At 51.9% G+C, this 15,797-nt stretch overlaps 1 protein-coding gene and 1 long non-coding RNA gene across 5 annotated transcripts in view; one reads left to right on the forward strand and one right to left on the reverse strand.

Moving 5' to 3' along the window:
- On the reverse strand, positions 2,423-4,852 carry LOC100622227. The gene is made up of 2 exons (XR_135462.4): positions 4,366-4,852; positions 2,423-2,652 (listed from the first exon to the last, which is right to left on the reverse strand). It is a non-coding gene; the product is annotated as an uncharacterized LOC100622227 (long non-coding RNA).
- LOC100525318 (solute carrier family 23 member 1-like) overlaps positions 6,419-15,797 on the forward strand; it is a 54,874-nt gene continuing 45,495 nt past the window's right edge. Inside the window, exons 1-2 of one of the 4 annotated variants that reach the window (XM_021078776.1) lie at positions 6,419-6,966; positions 10,631-10,761. Coding sequence is in view for 2 of the 4 variants with exons in the window: in XM_021078775.1 (XP_020934434.1) it covers positions 10,720-10,761 (42 nt within the window). In the remaining 2 variants the exon portion in view is untranslated. Of the gene's footprint in view, positions 6,967-10,383; positions 10,513-10,630; positions 10,762-15,797 lie in introns of those variants that run through there. The other 3 variants (XM_013985609.2, XM_021078775.1, XM_021078774.1) reach the window with 3 other exon arrangements.

Here is a 15,797-nt window from a genome sequence, read left to right on the forward strand (position 1 = left end):
TGATCATGTGAGCAAACTATTCACAGAGGCCCACCTCTTGCCTCCCGTTACTGATCCTTTCTAGCCGAGTCGTTCTCTAGTATCTGTGCGGCTGTTTCCCAGTGGCCCTTCCAGACCCACTGTTCACCCTTCCGCACGCTATGCCCAGCCCAGGGAGGCCGACCTGTGCCCTGTGGCTTTGGTGGGCTTTGCCCCCACCCCACGGGGAGCACCATCAGGAGAGAGAGGAGGCGAGCGAGGCCGGGTCCGCGTCTCCGGCTCCTCCCCGTGGCGCACCTCGGCGGCTCCTCTCTCCCAACCTAAGGTCCCCGCCCTCCTCCAGTCATCCTTTTCGACAGAACTCGATCCTCTAGGTCCCAGGACCTCTTCCTCCCGCTCGTCCTTGAGCCCAGCGGTGGACGTGGTCCTCCGCCATGGCTGGTCCCGGCTGCTACACCCCCGCCGTGGTTGCCTTACGTTCCCTCGATGCCTGTGCCAATGATCCGGGGTGACTGTCCCCTCTCTTTCCTGGTGGGAATCTGGCTGATGGAGTGTTGGTGAACGGGGGTGACAAGGAGGACTTGACGGGGAACAGAGGGCGCTGTATCTGAGGCTCACAGTTGCACATGCTGCTGATCGCTCGTCAGGAAGGGAGGGAAGGGGTGCCCTTGCCAGCACCACCCATAGGCCTGGCTACAGGGGCCTGCTCAGCCCTGGGCGCCCTTCCCCTGCCCACAGGAACGGGAGTCTGTGGGGCCAAAGCCACAAGCCAACCTGGGGCCACAGCCCCCCTTCCCGACCTCACTCTCATTCCCAGATGCGGGCTTTGCTGCCAGCAGAGGCTGTGCAGGCCCCCTCCCTAGGGGTGCAGCCCAAGCCGGCCGAGGAGCGGCTGAGGGCGGGTGTCCTCGGGGAAGGGTGGGCAGAGTGTGGATGAGAGACCGGAGTCCACCTCCGACACCCGAGGCCACCGTGGTGTGGGATGGGGCCGAGGGTGAGGAAAGCGGGGATGGGGCTGCTCTGCTCTCCCTGGGCCCCTGCGCGGGAGCACAGACTCCAAGGAGCCAGAGAATTCCACCTGCAAACCAGCTCCCTGGTTGTTATGAAGGAGCACGTGTCAGGGAGGCGTGATGAACTTGTTTATTCACAGTCTGGCAGCTCGATGTGTAACTTTGCGCTACATAGACACCTGGCCTGTCAGTTTCCCTTTGTGCATGTGCCCCGGGCCCTGCAGGTGTTAAAGGTGGGTGGTCCTGAGAGTCACACTGACCCCAGTTGCTCCTACTCAATGGCAGGTGGCCTGTCTTCTTTCAGGGACATTTTCTTGGGACATTTTCTTCTGTGAGTGCGGTTCCCTTACGGAACAGGGTATCGCGAGCTAGAAAGGCCTTTGCAGCTGCTTCTCCTGCCTCACTCATTTCTTCCCGCATGCTTTCCTCTCCCTCCCTCTGCCTCCCGACTGACTCTGCTTCTTTTCAGAGAAGGGCCGTGCCTCCCTCCTCTTGGGCATGGGGAGTAACAAACTACCTTTTCCATGGCAGTCATCTCCTGGTCTGCTGGCTTCCCCAAACGCGAGCGAGAGCAAATTCCCAGGCCCATCTGAACACCAGCACGGAGGCCAGAGACCTTGGTTAAGCTGTGCCCCTCTCCAAGGGGCTGTGTCATCATCTGAAACGGAGATGAGGTTTCTAAAGATCCAGAGAAAAGCCAGCCCCGTTCCTCCCCCTGTGGCCATGACAGCTGCACAGCCTGCCCTGAGGGTCTGCCCCGCTGGAGGTCCACCTTATGGTGTCAGTCCTGGGTCAGGTAGAGGGAACCAGAACCCGTGCTTTGGAGGCATCCCCTGCAGCCGCCCCTCGACTGTGGAAGAGGAGGTGTCGAAGTCCACCTCTCTCTGTGGGCAGAGTCCAGAGTCGCGCGTTAATGACTAAGACACAATGGAGAAGCCTGATGATGTGATCTAATGCACTTGCTCTTGATGGAGGACCTGTCGTGTGTGGCAGAACCGTGATGGGGAATGGTCGGCAGCGGGGCTCAGAGAAGCCACATTGGGAAGGGCATGACGGGCCATGCTAAGGATTAGTTTTTCTGTATCCTGAGGCACACCTGAGTCAGAGAGACTTCTAAGAGGGGAATAACATGACTAGATTTATGTTTTAAGTGTTGCTGCAATGGAGGTCCTACTGTGGCTCAGTGGTTAACAACCCCAACTAGCATCCATGAGGACAGGGTTTGAACCCTGGCCTCGCTCAGGGGGTTAAGGATCCAGCATTGCCATGAGCTGTGGTGTAGGTCACAGATACAGTTCGGATCCTGCATTGCTGTGGCTGTGGTATAGGCTGGCAGCTGTAGCTCCAACTTGACCCCTAGCCTAGGAACCTCTATATGCTGCAAGTGTGTCCCTAAAAAGAGAGAAAAAAAAAAAAGAGTTGATGCAATGAAGTCAGCTTCGAGGAGGGTAATGTATTTGCTACCATTGGTAAATTGGACACACATGAGGTATATTTAGGTGAATTTGGCGGAACTTGGGAAGAATTGCATATGGTGGACTAAACTCCAAATGAGTGTTGGTAGGTGTTGGTCTCATTCACTGAGATGAGGCACATGGACCAAGCAGTTTCCCACCTTCTCTGGCTGTTAGTTTCTTCTGTAGTTCCTTCCAGTTATGCTGATCTAGAAAGAAAAGAAGATGGAGGCAAAAAGGGAGAAGCCACGTTTCCACGCGTGGAAGCAAAAGTCAGCCTTTGAACCTCTCGCCAGGCTGCCATTCCGAGAAGGACTGAGTTCCCGTGGGTCTTGGTCAGAGCTGGGCAGAGACCCCCCCCGACGGCCACCTTGGGTGCTGCTCCGAAAAAGCATTTAGTGTGTAGCCCAAGCTCCACGGCTACCGCGCCCCCCTTAGAAATGATCCTGGAGAAGATGGATAACGAGTGCAGAGCATTTAGGTCAAACGCCTATTGAGAGAAATTGAGCCAAGAAAAGGCCAGAGGCCAAGACCACTTCTTGTAAAGCCGATCACAGGGCATTCCACACATGCCGGACGGTCTTAGTCTGCTTGGGCTGTGATAATAGAACTCCAGCGGGTCTGGAGCCTGGGAAGTGCAAGATCAAGGCACTGGCAGATTCAGCGTCTGGTGAGGACCTGCTTCCCTGTTCGTACTGGGGAAGGGGTGAGGGGACTCCTGACATCTGTCTCCCTCTCTCTCTCTTTGTAATGGCCTCACCCTCCCCATATGGAAGTTCCTAGGCCAGGCGCTGAATCTGAGCTGCAGCGGTGACCCACGCTGCAGCTGCAGCAACCCTGGATCCCTTAACCCACTGCACCAGGCCAGGGATCCAACCTGTGCCTCCACATCGACCTGAGCTGCTGTAGTCAGGTTCCTAACCCACTGCACCACAGCAGGAACTCCATCCTGGTTTCTCTTTCATAGGGGCATTAATTCCACTATGAGGGTTCCACGCTGATGCCCTCATCACCTCCCAAAGGCCCCACTTCCACATACCATCACGTTAGGATCAACATAGGATCCCACTGCGTGTATAGCACGGATCTGAGAAGGTCTCTGGCCCCGGCTCCCAGCTGCGGCTAATTCGCCAAGAGGAGCCAGTGCTCGCAATGGAGGGGGACAGACGTGCAGGAGCTGGGAGGGTCCTCGGACCTGGGCTCCCCGCCCCTCCACTGCCGTCAACCCCTGGTAACAGGGGAGCTGCGATGGAGCCTGGTGCCCAGACATACTGTCCTCAGTGGGGCACTGGGGCTGGCACAATGCAGGGCCAACCAAGGGCTCCCTCCAAGATAACTAGTCCAGATCTGAGCACAGAAGTGGCGTGGGGCGGGGAAGTGACAAACACCAACTCTGCTTTGTCCATGGCCCACACAACACAGTCGCTACCCCTGGCGACATTTCTAGTGATGCCGAGGTTCAGCCTTCCCTTCTCCTTAGGGTATCTGTAACAGCTATGAATTTCAGTCAAAAAATGCAGGTGGGGAGTTCTGTTGTGGCTCAGCAGGTTAAGAGCCCGTCTAGGATCCATGAGGATATGGGTTCGATCCCCGGCTTCATTCGGTAAAAGGATCTGGCACTGCCATGCAATGTGGTGTAGGTCACAGATGTGGCTTGGATCCTGCATTACTCTGACTGTGGTGTAGGCTGATAGCTGCACCTCCGAGTAGACCCCCTCCTGGGAACTTCCATATGTTACAAATGAGGCCCTAAAAAGCAAAAAAAAAAAAAAAAAAAAAAAAGAAAGAAAGAAAGAAAAGCAGCTGGGCAAAAAGTAACAAAAGGTTAACTTATTTTGACCTTCATTCTACTGAGATCTAAATTCAGAAACACTTCAGTAGTGCCAAGAGTTTAGGGAAGGCTCCCTTTGGCCCCACGTTACCTGTGCTCACAGTTGTCCCCAGAGGCATCTGTTGTCGCTTTGGTCCATGTTCTTCAGTTCACGTGTGCCCCCACGAGAAGGCCCTTATCATTTCAGGCCCACCAGCCGCCTTGACAAGCTCTGTTCTCTGATTCTCTGGCTCGAGGACCCAGGAATCGTTCGCTGCTTCCGTGTCCGGGGAGGGCGCCTTTTGGGTCCCTGTCCTGCAGATGGTCCCTTCTGGGGTCTTGCTGTCCTCTTGCTGGACTCTCCCTCAGAAACAGGAGCACAGCCACTTCTTGGAGACCCACCCCCTACCAAGGCTCTTACTTTTTCCATCCCCCTTGCACTATTATTATTTCCAAAACATTGTTCCTTCCCAGTGGCTTCCTAATAAGTCTTATGTCCCCACAAAGAAGGGGGACACTGGCTTTGCCCCACCTGAGCTGTGCCTCGCTCTGTTGGTGAGCGATGCCCCAGGGTCTCTTGGGGACAGCTGGTGGAGACCAGATGCTGGGCAAAGGTCTCTCCCCGCCTCCTGGCTCCCTGCCAGTCCCTCCTCCTCTCCCTCCCACCCTGGGCCCAGCAGAGTGTGTCTTGAATCTGCATAAGCCTCTGAGTGTCTTGACTGAAGGGGGCGCTCTATTCCCTGGGCCCAATCCAGCCCCATCTGCTTTTTTGTAGCCATTATCCCTGGGTCTCTGGTGTCTGCCCCTGCAGGAGTGTGGGGCAGCCGGGGCTGGAATTGCGGGGGACCTCATAGCTTCTGCCTCTGTGCCCCTGGTCTCCCGAGACCTTCCCAAGCACCCTTCGCATCCACACTTTTAGCTGAGTTCATGAGTCAGTGGGTCCAGTCGCCCTTGAAATGTCAGACAGCCCTGGAAGCACAGCCAGAAAGGGCGCTCACAGGCCCTAGATTCTGAAGAGCTGTCTTGGAATCGCGCCTTGTTCGTTCTAGCTCTGCTGTGGGTTCACAGTCCTGAGCTCAGCTTTGCACTGAACCCAGCTCCCTGACTGTTAGGTGGGTTCCGGGGACCCCTTGGTGCATGTGCCCCAGCTTACAGGTGTTAAAGATGGTCCTTTGCCCTCCAGGAAATGTGCTCCCACCCACTGGCCCATGACACCTGCCAAGTACCAGCGAGAGCTGCCTGCCAGTTCTAGTAAACACTCCCCCTCCCCCCACCCTAGAGGCAGAGGCCCAGTAGGGGCTTTGGGGACCTGCCCCTTCCCTCTCTGGGAAGAAGGTCTGTTCTTTTAGAAATTCCCAGTCTGGCGCAGGGGGCTTAAAATTCACCCTCCATGGCTCTTTTTCTAGTGTTTTCCCATGAATCAGGAATGAGTCTAGTCCAGCCTCTAAAAGTCTGCACCGAATGTTCCATGGGCTGCCCTCTGCTGCTTGGGCAGCCACCCTGAACCCTGGCCTCAAGAGCCTCCCCATCGCTGTGTGTGACTCTACCAGGTTCCGCATGGCCAGCCGCGAAGGGCACAGCTCTTCTTCGGCTCTGTGATCAGTCTCCACTGCCTGAGGGGCCTCGGCCAAAAGGGTAGGGTAGGATTCTCAGTCTGAAAAATCAAGGTGCAAGGAATTAACCACATTGTTCTAAAAACAGTCCAGGCTCCAGCCTGTGGCCTTAGATCTCTGTCTTCTAGAATAGTGGAGGGGAGTTCCCATTGTGGCTCAGCAGTAACGAACCCAACTAGTATCCATGAGGATGCTGGTTTGATCCCTGACCTTGCTCAGTGGGTTAAGGATCTGGTGTTGCCATGAGCTGTGGTGTAGGTCACAGACGTGGCTTGAATCCCGAGTTGCTGTGGCTGTGGTGTAGGCCGGCAGCTACAGCTCCGGTTAGACCCCTAGCCTGGGAATCTCCATATGCCGAGGGAGTGGCCCTAAAAAGCAAACAAACAAACAAACAAAAATAGACTAGGTGGAGGGTTGGGAGAGGAAAATATCCACACAGAAAACATGCGTTAATAGTGCAAGGTGAGTGCCTGCCCGTGCAGTGACCTGCTGTCTCTTGGGGAAGGGAGGGGAGGGGCAACCCATGGGGGTGAATGAGTTCCAAGAAAACTATTTACACAAATGGGCAATGGGCCAGGTCTGGCCTGTGAATCAGAGTTTGCCAATCCCTGTTAATATAAACAGATTTAATTAAGCATGCGTATGGGAACTATTTAGACCCTGAGGCAGCTTTCCGAAGCTGCATGTATTGAAATTAGAAGTTATGAAGTTTGCACATTGAAACCTAAAATTCTGCACCTCCAGTTCCTGTTGAAACAAGTTAGGGCTTGTTAAAAATTTAGAGAACCCCAACTTCCATGACTAATGTTGGTTTCTTGGCCTTTCAGGTCAAGAGTGTATAATTAACGAATTAGGTCTTCATTTCAGAGAAGCATCTTAGAAATTGTTTTCCCAGTACACTCTCGGGTTGTTGTTGTCACATTGAGACAATTGATTTGGCTGCGTAGGAATATATTGAGGTCGTCAGCACTGGCATCGATGTTTAAATTATTTTTAATGCCCTTGAAACTTAACAGTCGTTGTTAACGAAGGGTGAAAGCTTGGCAAATGTCGTGGAAGTTATTCTAGAGAAAGAATCAGTTGAGTATTGGAGTCAAAGGGTAAGTTTGCAGATTTTTTTTTTTTTTTTTTTTTTTACTGTTGCACCTGCAGCATATGGAAGTTCCTGGGGAAAGGATTGAATGGGATACCTAACCTGGGACACAGCCAGGTCAACATACCGGATCCAAGCCACATCTTTAACCCATCTATGCCACAACTTGTGGCAACGCCGGATCCTTAACCCACTGAGCGAGGCCAGGGATCAAACCCGCATCCTCACTGATGCTATGTCGGGTTCTTAATCCACTGAGCCACAACAGGAATGCCTATGGATTGGTTTTTTTGTTTGTTTGGTTGGTTGGTTGCCAATGACAGAAAACTCAAATCAAATTAGTTTTAGCCAAAAAGAGAACTTACTACCATACACAGCTTGATATATGGATTCAGGTATCACTGGAACCTGACCTCTGTTCTCCATCTCAGCTCTGTTGTCCACACAGACCCCTTTCTCAGACTCTATATCCTGAGAGGGCTGCCGGAGCTACAGAGCAGCATCCTTTGCATTCGGGATGAGTGAGAAAGAATGAATGTTTCTCTCCCCAGAGTCCCAGCAAAAGTTCCACTGCATCTCTTGGCTCTGGTTGGTTCCCAGGACTGTCACTAGTCCAAGGCCGTGGCCAGGAGTTGGCAGTGCTCCAACTGGTCCCTCATCCTCTTGCAGAGCAGCCACAGGACAGGGTAAACTGTCTGAAGTCTGTGGGCTGGTTGCTGTGGGCCAGGATGGTTCTCCGGAGGACGATGAGGGAAGCTAAATGGATTCTCAATGACAAAACCAAGTTGTGCGTCCTCAGTATAGCTTGCCCTTCTGCCGGCCTCCTTCATGCTTGTGCTCAAGGGTGACTTGCCCCAGGGGTATCTTTTGGCAACTTCCCTCCTTCAACAGTCAACTGCCAATTTATCCGACCTCAACAGTGAAAACGTCCAGGCCAAGCCTTCCTGCGTAGCCTGCTCCACACACAAAGGTGGTGTGTCCGGTGGGAGTTTAACGCGTTCTATGGGGAGAGGACCAGGACCTTCTCCTCCCAAAGCGCCTGATGCTGAGGAACAGCCTCAAATTTGGGAATAGAAGTTGATGTGTGAAGAGGTAATGGAAGGAGTTCCTGTGGTGGCTTAGCTGTAACAAACCCGCCTAGGATCCATGAGGATGTAGGTTCGATCCCTGGCCTCGCTCAGTGGGCTAAGGATCCGGTGTTGCCATGAACTGTGGTGTAGGTTTCAGACTTGGGCTGGATCCCATGTTGCTGTGGCTGTGGAGCCCCAGCTCCAATGCCACCTCTAGCCTGGGACCCTCCATATGCCACAGGTGCAGCTCTAAAAAGACACACACACACACACAGGTAATGGGAGAGTTTTAATTCCCTCATGTGGTTGAGGAAAAGATGGTGGGTTCCCAGAGAGACTCCATATACTTAAAACAATCTCTATCATGGCTTGAGCTAATCACTAGAACTAGATTTCTGTAACTCGAAACACAGGGTCATAAATAATCACACGTGAATGTGCTGAGTGTGTGTGGCGAAGCTCAGGCTGGTGTGTGTATGGGGTAGCACCATGATTCCAGCTGGGGAGGGAGGGCAGGGCCACCAGCTGGGGCTGTGGAAGAGTTATGGGTACCCTCGGGGCTTTGGGGTGAAGCCAGGCCCGGCCGGTGATGAGTTGGAGGTACCAGTCTGTGGAAGTGACTTCTCAGGTGCAGAAGGCGGAGGAAAAGCAGAATACTGGCTTGTCTCCTCCTGCGAGCTTCTGAGAGAGGTGGGGACAGCGGCAGTGACCCAAGCCAAAGATCCATGTGAGACACAGAGTGTCACGCCAGAAGGATGAGGGCGAAAGAGGGAGGAAGGCTCTGAACACGCAGTCCAGGCAACCAAATGAAGGCATCACGGGAGAGCATCCTTCTGCTTTGCCTCCGCAGGCAGCTGACCTGCACCATTGTAGCTCACGCTGCGGTGGAGAGGAACTGCACCCCGAGCACTCGGCAGGGAGCAGGAAGGACTTCAGGGCAGGGAGGGAAGAGTCCAAGAAGTCCCCCTTCCATGCTGCCCCGGAGGCGGCAGGCAAAAGAGAGGACCAACATGATCCCGCCGCTGCCTGAGCCCGAGGGTGTGGGGGCAGTGCCCGCAGCCCCCTCCCGGACCTGCTCCAGCCAGGCCTTCCCGGAGCAAGGACGCTGGTGGTGGTCGCTGCCCCCTGCCTCCTCTCCTCCTGCCCCGCCCTGGGCACTGCGCACTAGGTGCGCTCAGGGGGCCCAAGCCCCCCTCCCCCTCCGCGGCGGAGCTTCCTCACCTTCGCTTCTCAGGTGCACGGGGGGCCCCCAGCACCTTTTGTAGAGGATCCACGTTTCCTCTCAGGGTAGCATGGGGAAGCCCCTCTGTGGCCACACTCCCTGGACCCTCTGCCCTGAGCCTCGCCCTTGGCATCCTCAGACCCAGACCCGGGGCAGCGGCGGGTTCTGTCTGGCATCTCCTTGACCCCCACAGCCTGTGGAACACGACTGTCTGGATTTGAATCTCAGCTCCTGCATTTGCTATGCATTTTGGGCAAACAGTTTAACCCATCAACACCTGAATTTGTTAATCTTAAAAAAAAATCTGATTTTTTTAAGATTAACAGATTTTTTAAGATTCGCAAAATCAGGATGTGATGCTCATTTTTTGTGAACATGAACATGAAGTTAGATAATACAAAAAAAAAAAAAAGGTGTAGTGCAGTGCACAGAGTTAAGTAGTCAGTAAAGGTCAACTCCTCAGTGACCTTTGACTCTCTTCCAACCTTGGTCTTCCTATAAGGCTTAAGTCAGCTCTGTCCCCTCCCTTGTCAAACTTTTCGTTGTGTGTTTCAGGGCTTCTTCTTGGACCAGCTCCCATCAACCTCTATATGTGTCCAACCACGTGTTTCCCAAAATCTGGGACCCAGTGCCACCCATTCCAGAACATTCTATCATTATAAATAGCAAGTACTTGCTTGCTTTGGACTTCAGAGGGCGGGGTTTATGGAGAATTTTGGAGGAGGCTTTTAGTGCCCTGGGCAGAATAAGAGTAAGAGGACACCTTCCGGGACTTGTTTCTCTGAAGGGAGGAGTGTTACCTGTTTCTGGGTGTTAGGGAGACAAGCACCCAAGGATTAGCAGCATTTTTTTCTCAGCCTCCCACCTGAGGCTTTTGCTCCACCCATGAGCCTTTGCGGCCTCTCCTGGGTCAGCAGGAACACCCTTTCCTTCCCTAATGACTTCATTAGTGCATCTCAGGGGCCAGGCTGCTTGGGCTACTTTTTCAATGCTTGCATTCCAGCTCCACCAGCCACTAGAAATCAGCTTTAGCAAGCTGAGAAGCCTCTATGTTCAGCCCAGAGCCTCTCTCTCACCCCCCTTATCTCCTGCCCCTTGGAACCTGGCTTCTGGAAAGGGCTCTGCCGCCTGCCACATCCCCACGGGCTGCACCCTGAATTGTTTCCTTGGTGCCACGAGGGATCACTGACGTCTCTGCCATAACCTGTTCTTATCAAATTATGAAACTTTCGCTGCCCTGAATGCACCTTGGTCAGCCGCGGTGAGCGGAGAGGGCTGGAGGGGAGTCAGCTGCAGATCAGCAGGTGGGGCTTGGAAGGCCCCACCCCTCCCCGGAGCCGGCCCCATCCTCCTCTTTCTCTCTCTTATTATTTTGGCAGACGCTGAGAAGTTAATCGTCCTCCACTGGAGCAGCTTCACTTCTTTTTTTTCCTGAGAGGAAGCCAAAAGGAAGAGACCTCAAGCGGCCATGAACTCTGCCATCACCAGCCCTGAGCACCCAGACCCCTCGGTGAGTGCTGGTGGGAGAGGGGGGCCGATGGGGGGTGGGGGAGGGGTGGAGGCAGAAAGGAGGAAAGAAGCCTGGAGGGGACCCCAGCATGGTGTCCTGATGCCACTTCATTTTCAGTGCGAAGGGCGGTGGCTCACCTTCTAGGTAAGACTTCGGATTCTTAGAGCTGTCCTGGAGACCTCACCCTCACGATGGCAGAGTCCTCTGTGAGTGCTGAACTCTGTGAATGAATTGCAAAGGAAGAAGGAAGAGCTGGAGGGTCCTCTTTGCTTTGTTGCATCTAAATGTTTGTTCTCCGGGTTTCTCAGCATTATGATTTCTTTGATCAGTAGCCCTTTCTGAGCAAAGCAGAAACAAGAAGAGAGAGAATTAACATTTATTGACTAACCCATTTGTCGCAGGCACTTTATGTACTTTCTTCCTTCAAGCCAATGAAGCATGCACCTCTGTTCCCATTTTAGAGATGAGGAGTCTGAGGCCCAGAAAACTAGCCCATCCAGTGGCCTGTCTAGCTTGTCCTTGAGCCCTGGTCCTATCATTCTCTCCAACCTATTTTGGCCCCTGAAGAAAAACAGAGGGAGGAGTTCCCGTCGTGGTGCAGCGGAAATGAATCTGACTAGTGTCCATGAGGATGCAGGTTTGATCCCTGACCTCGCTCAGTGGGTTAAGGATCTGGTGTTGCTATAGCTGTGGTGTAGGCCAGTGGCTGCAGATCTGATCTGACCCCTAGCCTGGGAACCTCCATATGCCTCAGGTGCAGCCCTAAAAAGACAAACAAAACAAAACAAAAAACAAAACAGAGTGGGAACCCTCTGCCCCACTGTGACCAGAAAGAGCCGCTACCCACTTGGCCCAGCCACAGTGTCTGTGGATGGGGCCACCCTTGAACCTAGTCTGGGTCACCCATGACTGTGCCTGGGGAACCAGGCTGCCAGACTCTGCCCACTGCTGGTTGGCCTTCTGGTGAAGAGACCCTGGCTGTCTCTTCTGGAAGAGCATGGAAGGCACCTGAGAGAAGCTGTCCTTTCTTCTCCTCAGAATTCCTTGTGTTAAAAAAAAAAAAAAAAAAAAAAAAATTCAACTGATTAAATTTAAAGCTGTAGTTGGCTTTACTCAGTGATTCATGAATTGAACTGTACCCCATCTTAGCAGATAGAAAGGAGCTTTGAGGAGCTGTACAAAATAGAAGAGTTTTACAGGGAGGAGGAGGGAGGACAAGGAAGTTATTCTATCAAAGAGTGTGTTGTTTCAGGCGAGGCCACTTTCCTGAAAGCAGGGGTCTATCAGGCAGGTCACCTCACCAGTGCTGATCAGGTAATTCCAGACTGACTGGTTAAAGGTTACATTCCTGGTAGAGACTGAAACTGCACTTAGATTATATATTAAGACTTGGTTTGCTGACATGGGGCTTAGCACAAGTGACTCCATTTTGGACCTTTTTTTTTTTTTTAACACTCTGCCTCTACCTCATGGAAGCCAAAAAAAAAAAAAAAAAAATCCTGGGAAATAAGTTGAAGACTCCATTTTCTGAAGGCTGTGACATTTTCTATGTCTTTGGCTCACTTGAGGCCAGGTTGGATGTGCAGGGGTCCGGGCGCATATCCATCTCCTTTCATTGCCTGTCTTTGCATTTTCCTCAAAAGCTTTGTTTCAGCACCCAGATTAGGAGACCACTTTTCTGAGATGTTTTTGGTTTTCATGTGCATGTTGCTTTGCTAGAAGCTTCTAGGGATATAAACATGGGGAAGGCATCTCTTCCCCACCCCAAGAGCTAATGACTTAGCTAAGGGAAAGCAGGGTATATATTTCTGGTACGAGGGTGGAAATGGTAAATTACACAACAGAGACAAGATGTGTTGGGAGTAAAAGGAGGACAATTATATGGGGGTGGGGAAAGCTGAAGGAGGAGGAGGCATTGAGCTCTTTGAAGACGGGTTTAGGGAAGCAGGGTCCTGGGGATCAAGTGGGGACCACAGCCTGAGCAAAGACACTGAGGCAGGATAATTGAAGCCAGGTTTTGAGAAACCAGACAATCCTGTTGGCTAGAGTGGAGTGTTAGGAAAGGAACCTAGAGGGACGAGTTGGGGCATGGGTGGCTGCATGGGCAATGGATGGAGTTAGAAGGCCAAGGGGTTCATCTTCCCCCCAGGAATCCTCCTTCCTACCACTGCTTCCTCTGCACCAACTCTCCTCTCGCTCTGCTTGTCAGCCCCAGGGAGCTGGAGGATGTCCCTCTATGCACAGGGATGCACCTGCCGGAAACTGCCCTCGATACCAAAAGAGGAGGCTTCCATTTTCCCCTTTACAAGGGTACTTTGGACAAGCCATGTTACCTCACTGAGCTTCAGTCTCTTCATCTGTAAAATGGGTTGTGAGAGTCAAATGAGAGGATGCATTGGCAGCTCTTTGCAAATTGTAAATCACCACAAAATGCCAAGTGACATCAGAACACCTCTTCTGAGCAAGTCTTTTGGTAAAATTATAGCCCATATGTTGAGTTGATGGACATCTCCAACCAGGAGGAGAGCTTTGCCCCCTCACACCAGTGTTCACTGGCGGGGAGCACTTCATTAAGAATTCGCTCTGCCCAAGTTCTCGTTGTGGGTCAGTGGTAATGAACCCGACTAACATCCATGAGGATGCAGGTTCGATCACTGGCCTTGCTTAGTGGATTAAGGATCCTGTGTTGCAGTGAGCTGTGGTGTAGGTCGAAGACGTAGCTCAGATCCCATGTTGCTGTGGCTGTGTTGTAGGCCGGCAGTTGCAGCTCCGATTGGACCCCTAGCCTGGGAACTTCCATATGCCAAAGGTGTGACCCTAAAAAAACAAATGAACCAAAAAAATGAATAAATAAAACTTCGCTCTTCCTTCAAAAAGGGGCTTGGAGGCTTTGATCCGCCACTGTGGGAGTCAGAGATCTTCCTGACGGGGATTCTGCAGGGGGTAAAGGCACTCCCCATGTTCAGATATGCCCTGAGGTGGGGCCTCTTCCACCACCATCCTTGAATTCCTGATCTCAGATATCTCTGGGATGTTGCTTGTTTCTATGTATGTCTTTAATAAGCTAGTGACTCATCTCTCACACACAGGAATCTTCCACCTGCTTATTTTATTTTTTGCCCCAGCACTTTGCATAGGTGACATGAGGGGCTTAATAACAATGGATATAATTTGATCAGGCTCTGTGCCTTCTAACAGCCACTGACAGGTTTCACTGAAGTCATACCCTCTTATCAGAAGGAAAGAACCAGCTGTCCTCAAGAAAGACAAGTCCCCCCACCAAGTCCTGCTTTATTTTTTTTCCCATGTGGGGCCTCGTGCAAGGTCAGTTTCCCAGAAAACTGTTTTAAAGAGTTTGCAAAAGTGGTTTCCCTAACCTTGAGATGATCCAAGTTGATATCCAGACAGAAATTAGAATATTTAGCGGTCATCAGACTGAGAACAGTCTTTGAGTCATTGAATCTCTTTCTTTCTTTCTGGCCACACCCACAACATACGGAAATTCCCAGGCTAGGGGTCGAATCAGAGCTGCAGCTGCCAGCCTACACCAGAGCCACAGCAACACCAGATCCTTTAACCCACTGAGCGAAGCCAGACCTCCCTTTTTCTTTTTTCTTTTTGGCTTCACCCGCAGCAGTAACTGGAGCCACAGCAGGGACAATGCCAGATCCTTAACCCAGTGAGCCACCAGGGAACTCCCAAGTCATTGAATCTGAATAGGAGGGGAGAAAAAGGCCCCAAACCAACATTTCCCCCAGTCAGCATTTCACTCCCTGTCACCTTTTGGAGAAGGTATGAGGTGAGTTTGCTGGCAGAATACACAGAGCCCTGCCAGCCCCAGCCTTGTGACCTCATTCATGGGCACACACAACAGGGTGCCACACACATTTTGAGTATGTTTTCCACCATCGCAGAGTTGGAAGGGGAGACTGAGGCTGGGAGAGGGGAGGTGGTGTGCCTCTGGCTGCCAGGCAGGGCACTGACGGAGCACGTCTGCCCAAGTTCAAACTGCACGCTCTGCTGTGCTGCTTGGCCTACCCGGCATCACTCCGTCAACCAGCCAGTCAGCCAACTGCTCTTCCCTGCTCCCCTCCTCTTTCCTCAGCTGTCGCTCCTCTGTCCCCCTCACTGATTGTTCCACGAATTCACTAGAACTTCGTGAAAAGTTCTCCAGTGTTCCCTGCAACAGCCTCCGGTCTGTCTCTGGCTTGGCCTTGACCTCCTTAGACAAAACCAACCTTCTTTCTTTCAGTATTTATTGGAAAAGTATTTATAGAATGAGTATATTGACATAATAAAATGCAGTTTGCAGTAGATTATAGATGCGAAAAGTGCTCTTCAAAAATTCATAATTAACTGATCCATGGCCCAGAGGTAAATATCATTTCCTTACATGTGCTGCCGGATTATTCAGGTAGATATGATTAAATATTTCTTTTTATGTGCCCAAAAACCAACCTTCTTTCATGCGCAACCCAAATACCAAGCTGCAGCCGTCCATCCTTCTTTTCAGAAGTCTAAATAGGATCGGTGTGATGTTTCAAAGGAGTTCTAACCAGTTTAGGATTTTTTTTTTAATCAATGAGCATATTCTTTATGGTCATTCATTTATGCATCCGTTCATTTATTTTCTCGCTCAGCTGATAGAGCTCTGAACACTAACTGCTAGTAGAGTTAGATGGAGTAGAGAAGTTATGGGGCTTTCCAGCCTTTTGGAGGAGAAAGCATCTGATGGCAGGAAGGCGAGTTTGGGGCTGCGGTGGACATGCCTCTAAGGAGCAATGCCTCCTCTAGTCTGAGACAGGGGTGGGGTAAGTCAGGGAAGGCTTCCAGGTGCAGTTTAGGGATGCCTGCTCCCAGGCATTGCTAAAGAGATGCTTAGAAGCAAAACTCTTCCATTTAAGTTTTGGGAGCTAAATGTTAGAAGGTTGCTGAGCAAATGCTGTTCTGAGCCGCAGGAACATTGTGACTGCAGAGCTGTGCTGCGGTTGGATGGGTCCACCCACTATCAATAAGCCTGACCACAGCCCGGGCTC

The sequence above is a fragment of the Sus scrofa genome, chromosome 18, assembly GCF_000003025.6.
Source record: "Sus scrofa isolate TJ Tabasco breed Duroc chromosome 18, Sscrofa11.1, whole genome shotgun sequence".
NCBI classification, from domain to species: domain Eukaryota; kingdom Metazoa; phylum Chordata; class Mammalia; order Artiodactyla; family Suidae; genus Sus; species Sus scrofa.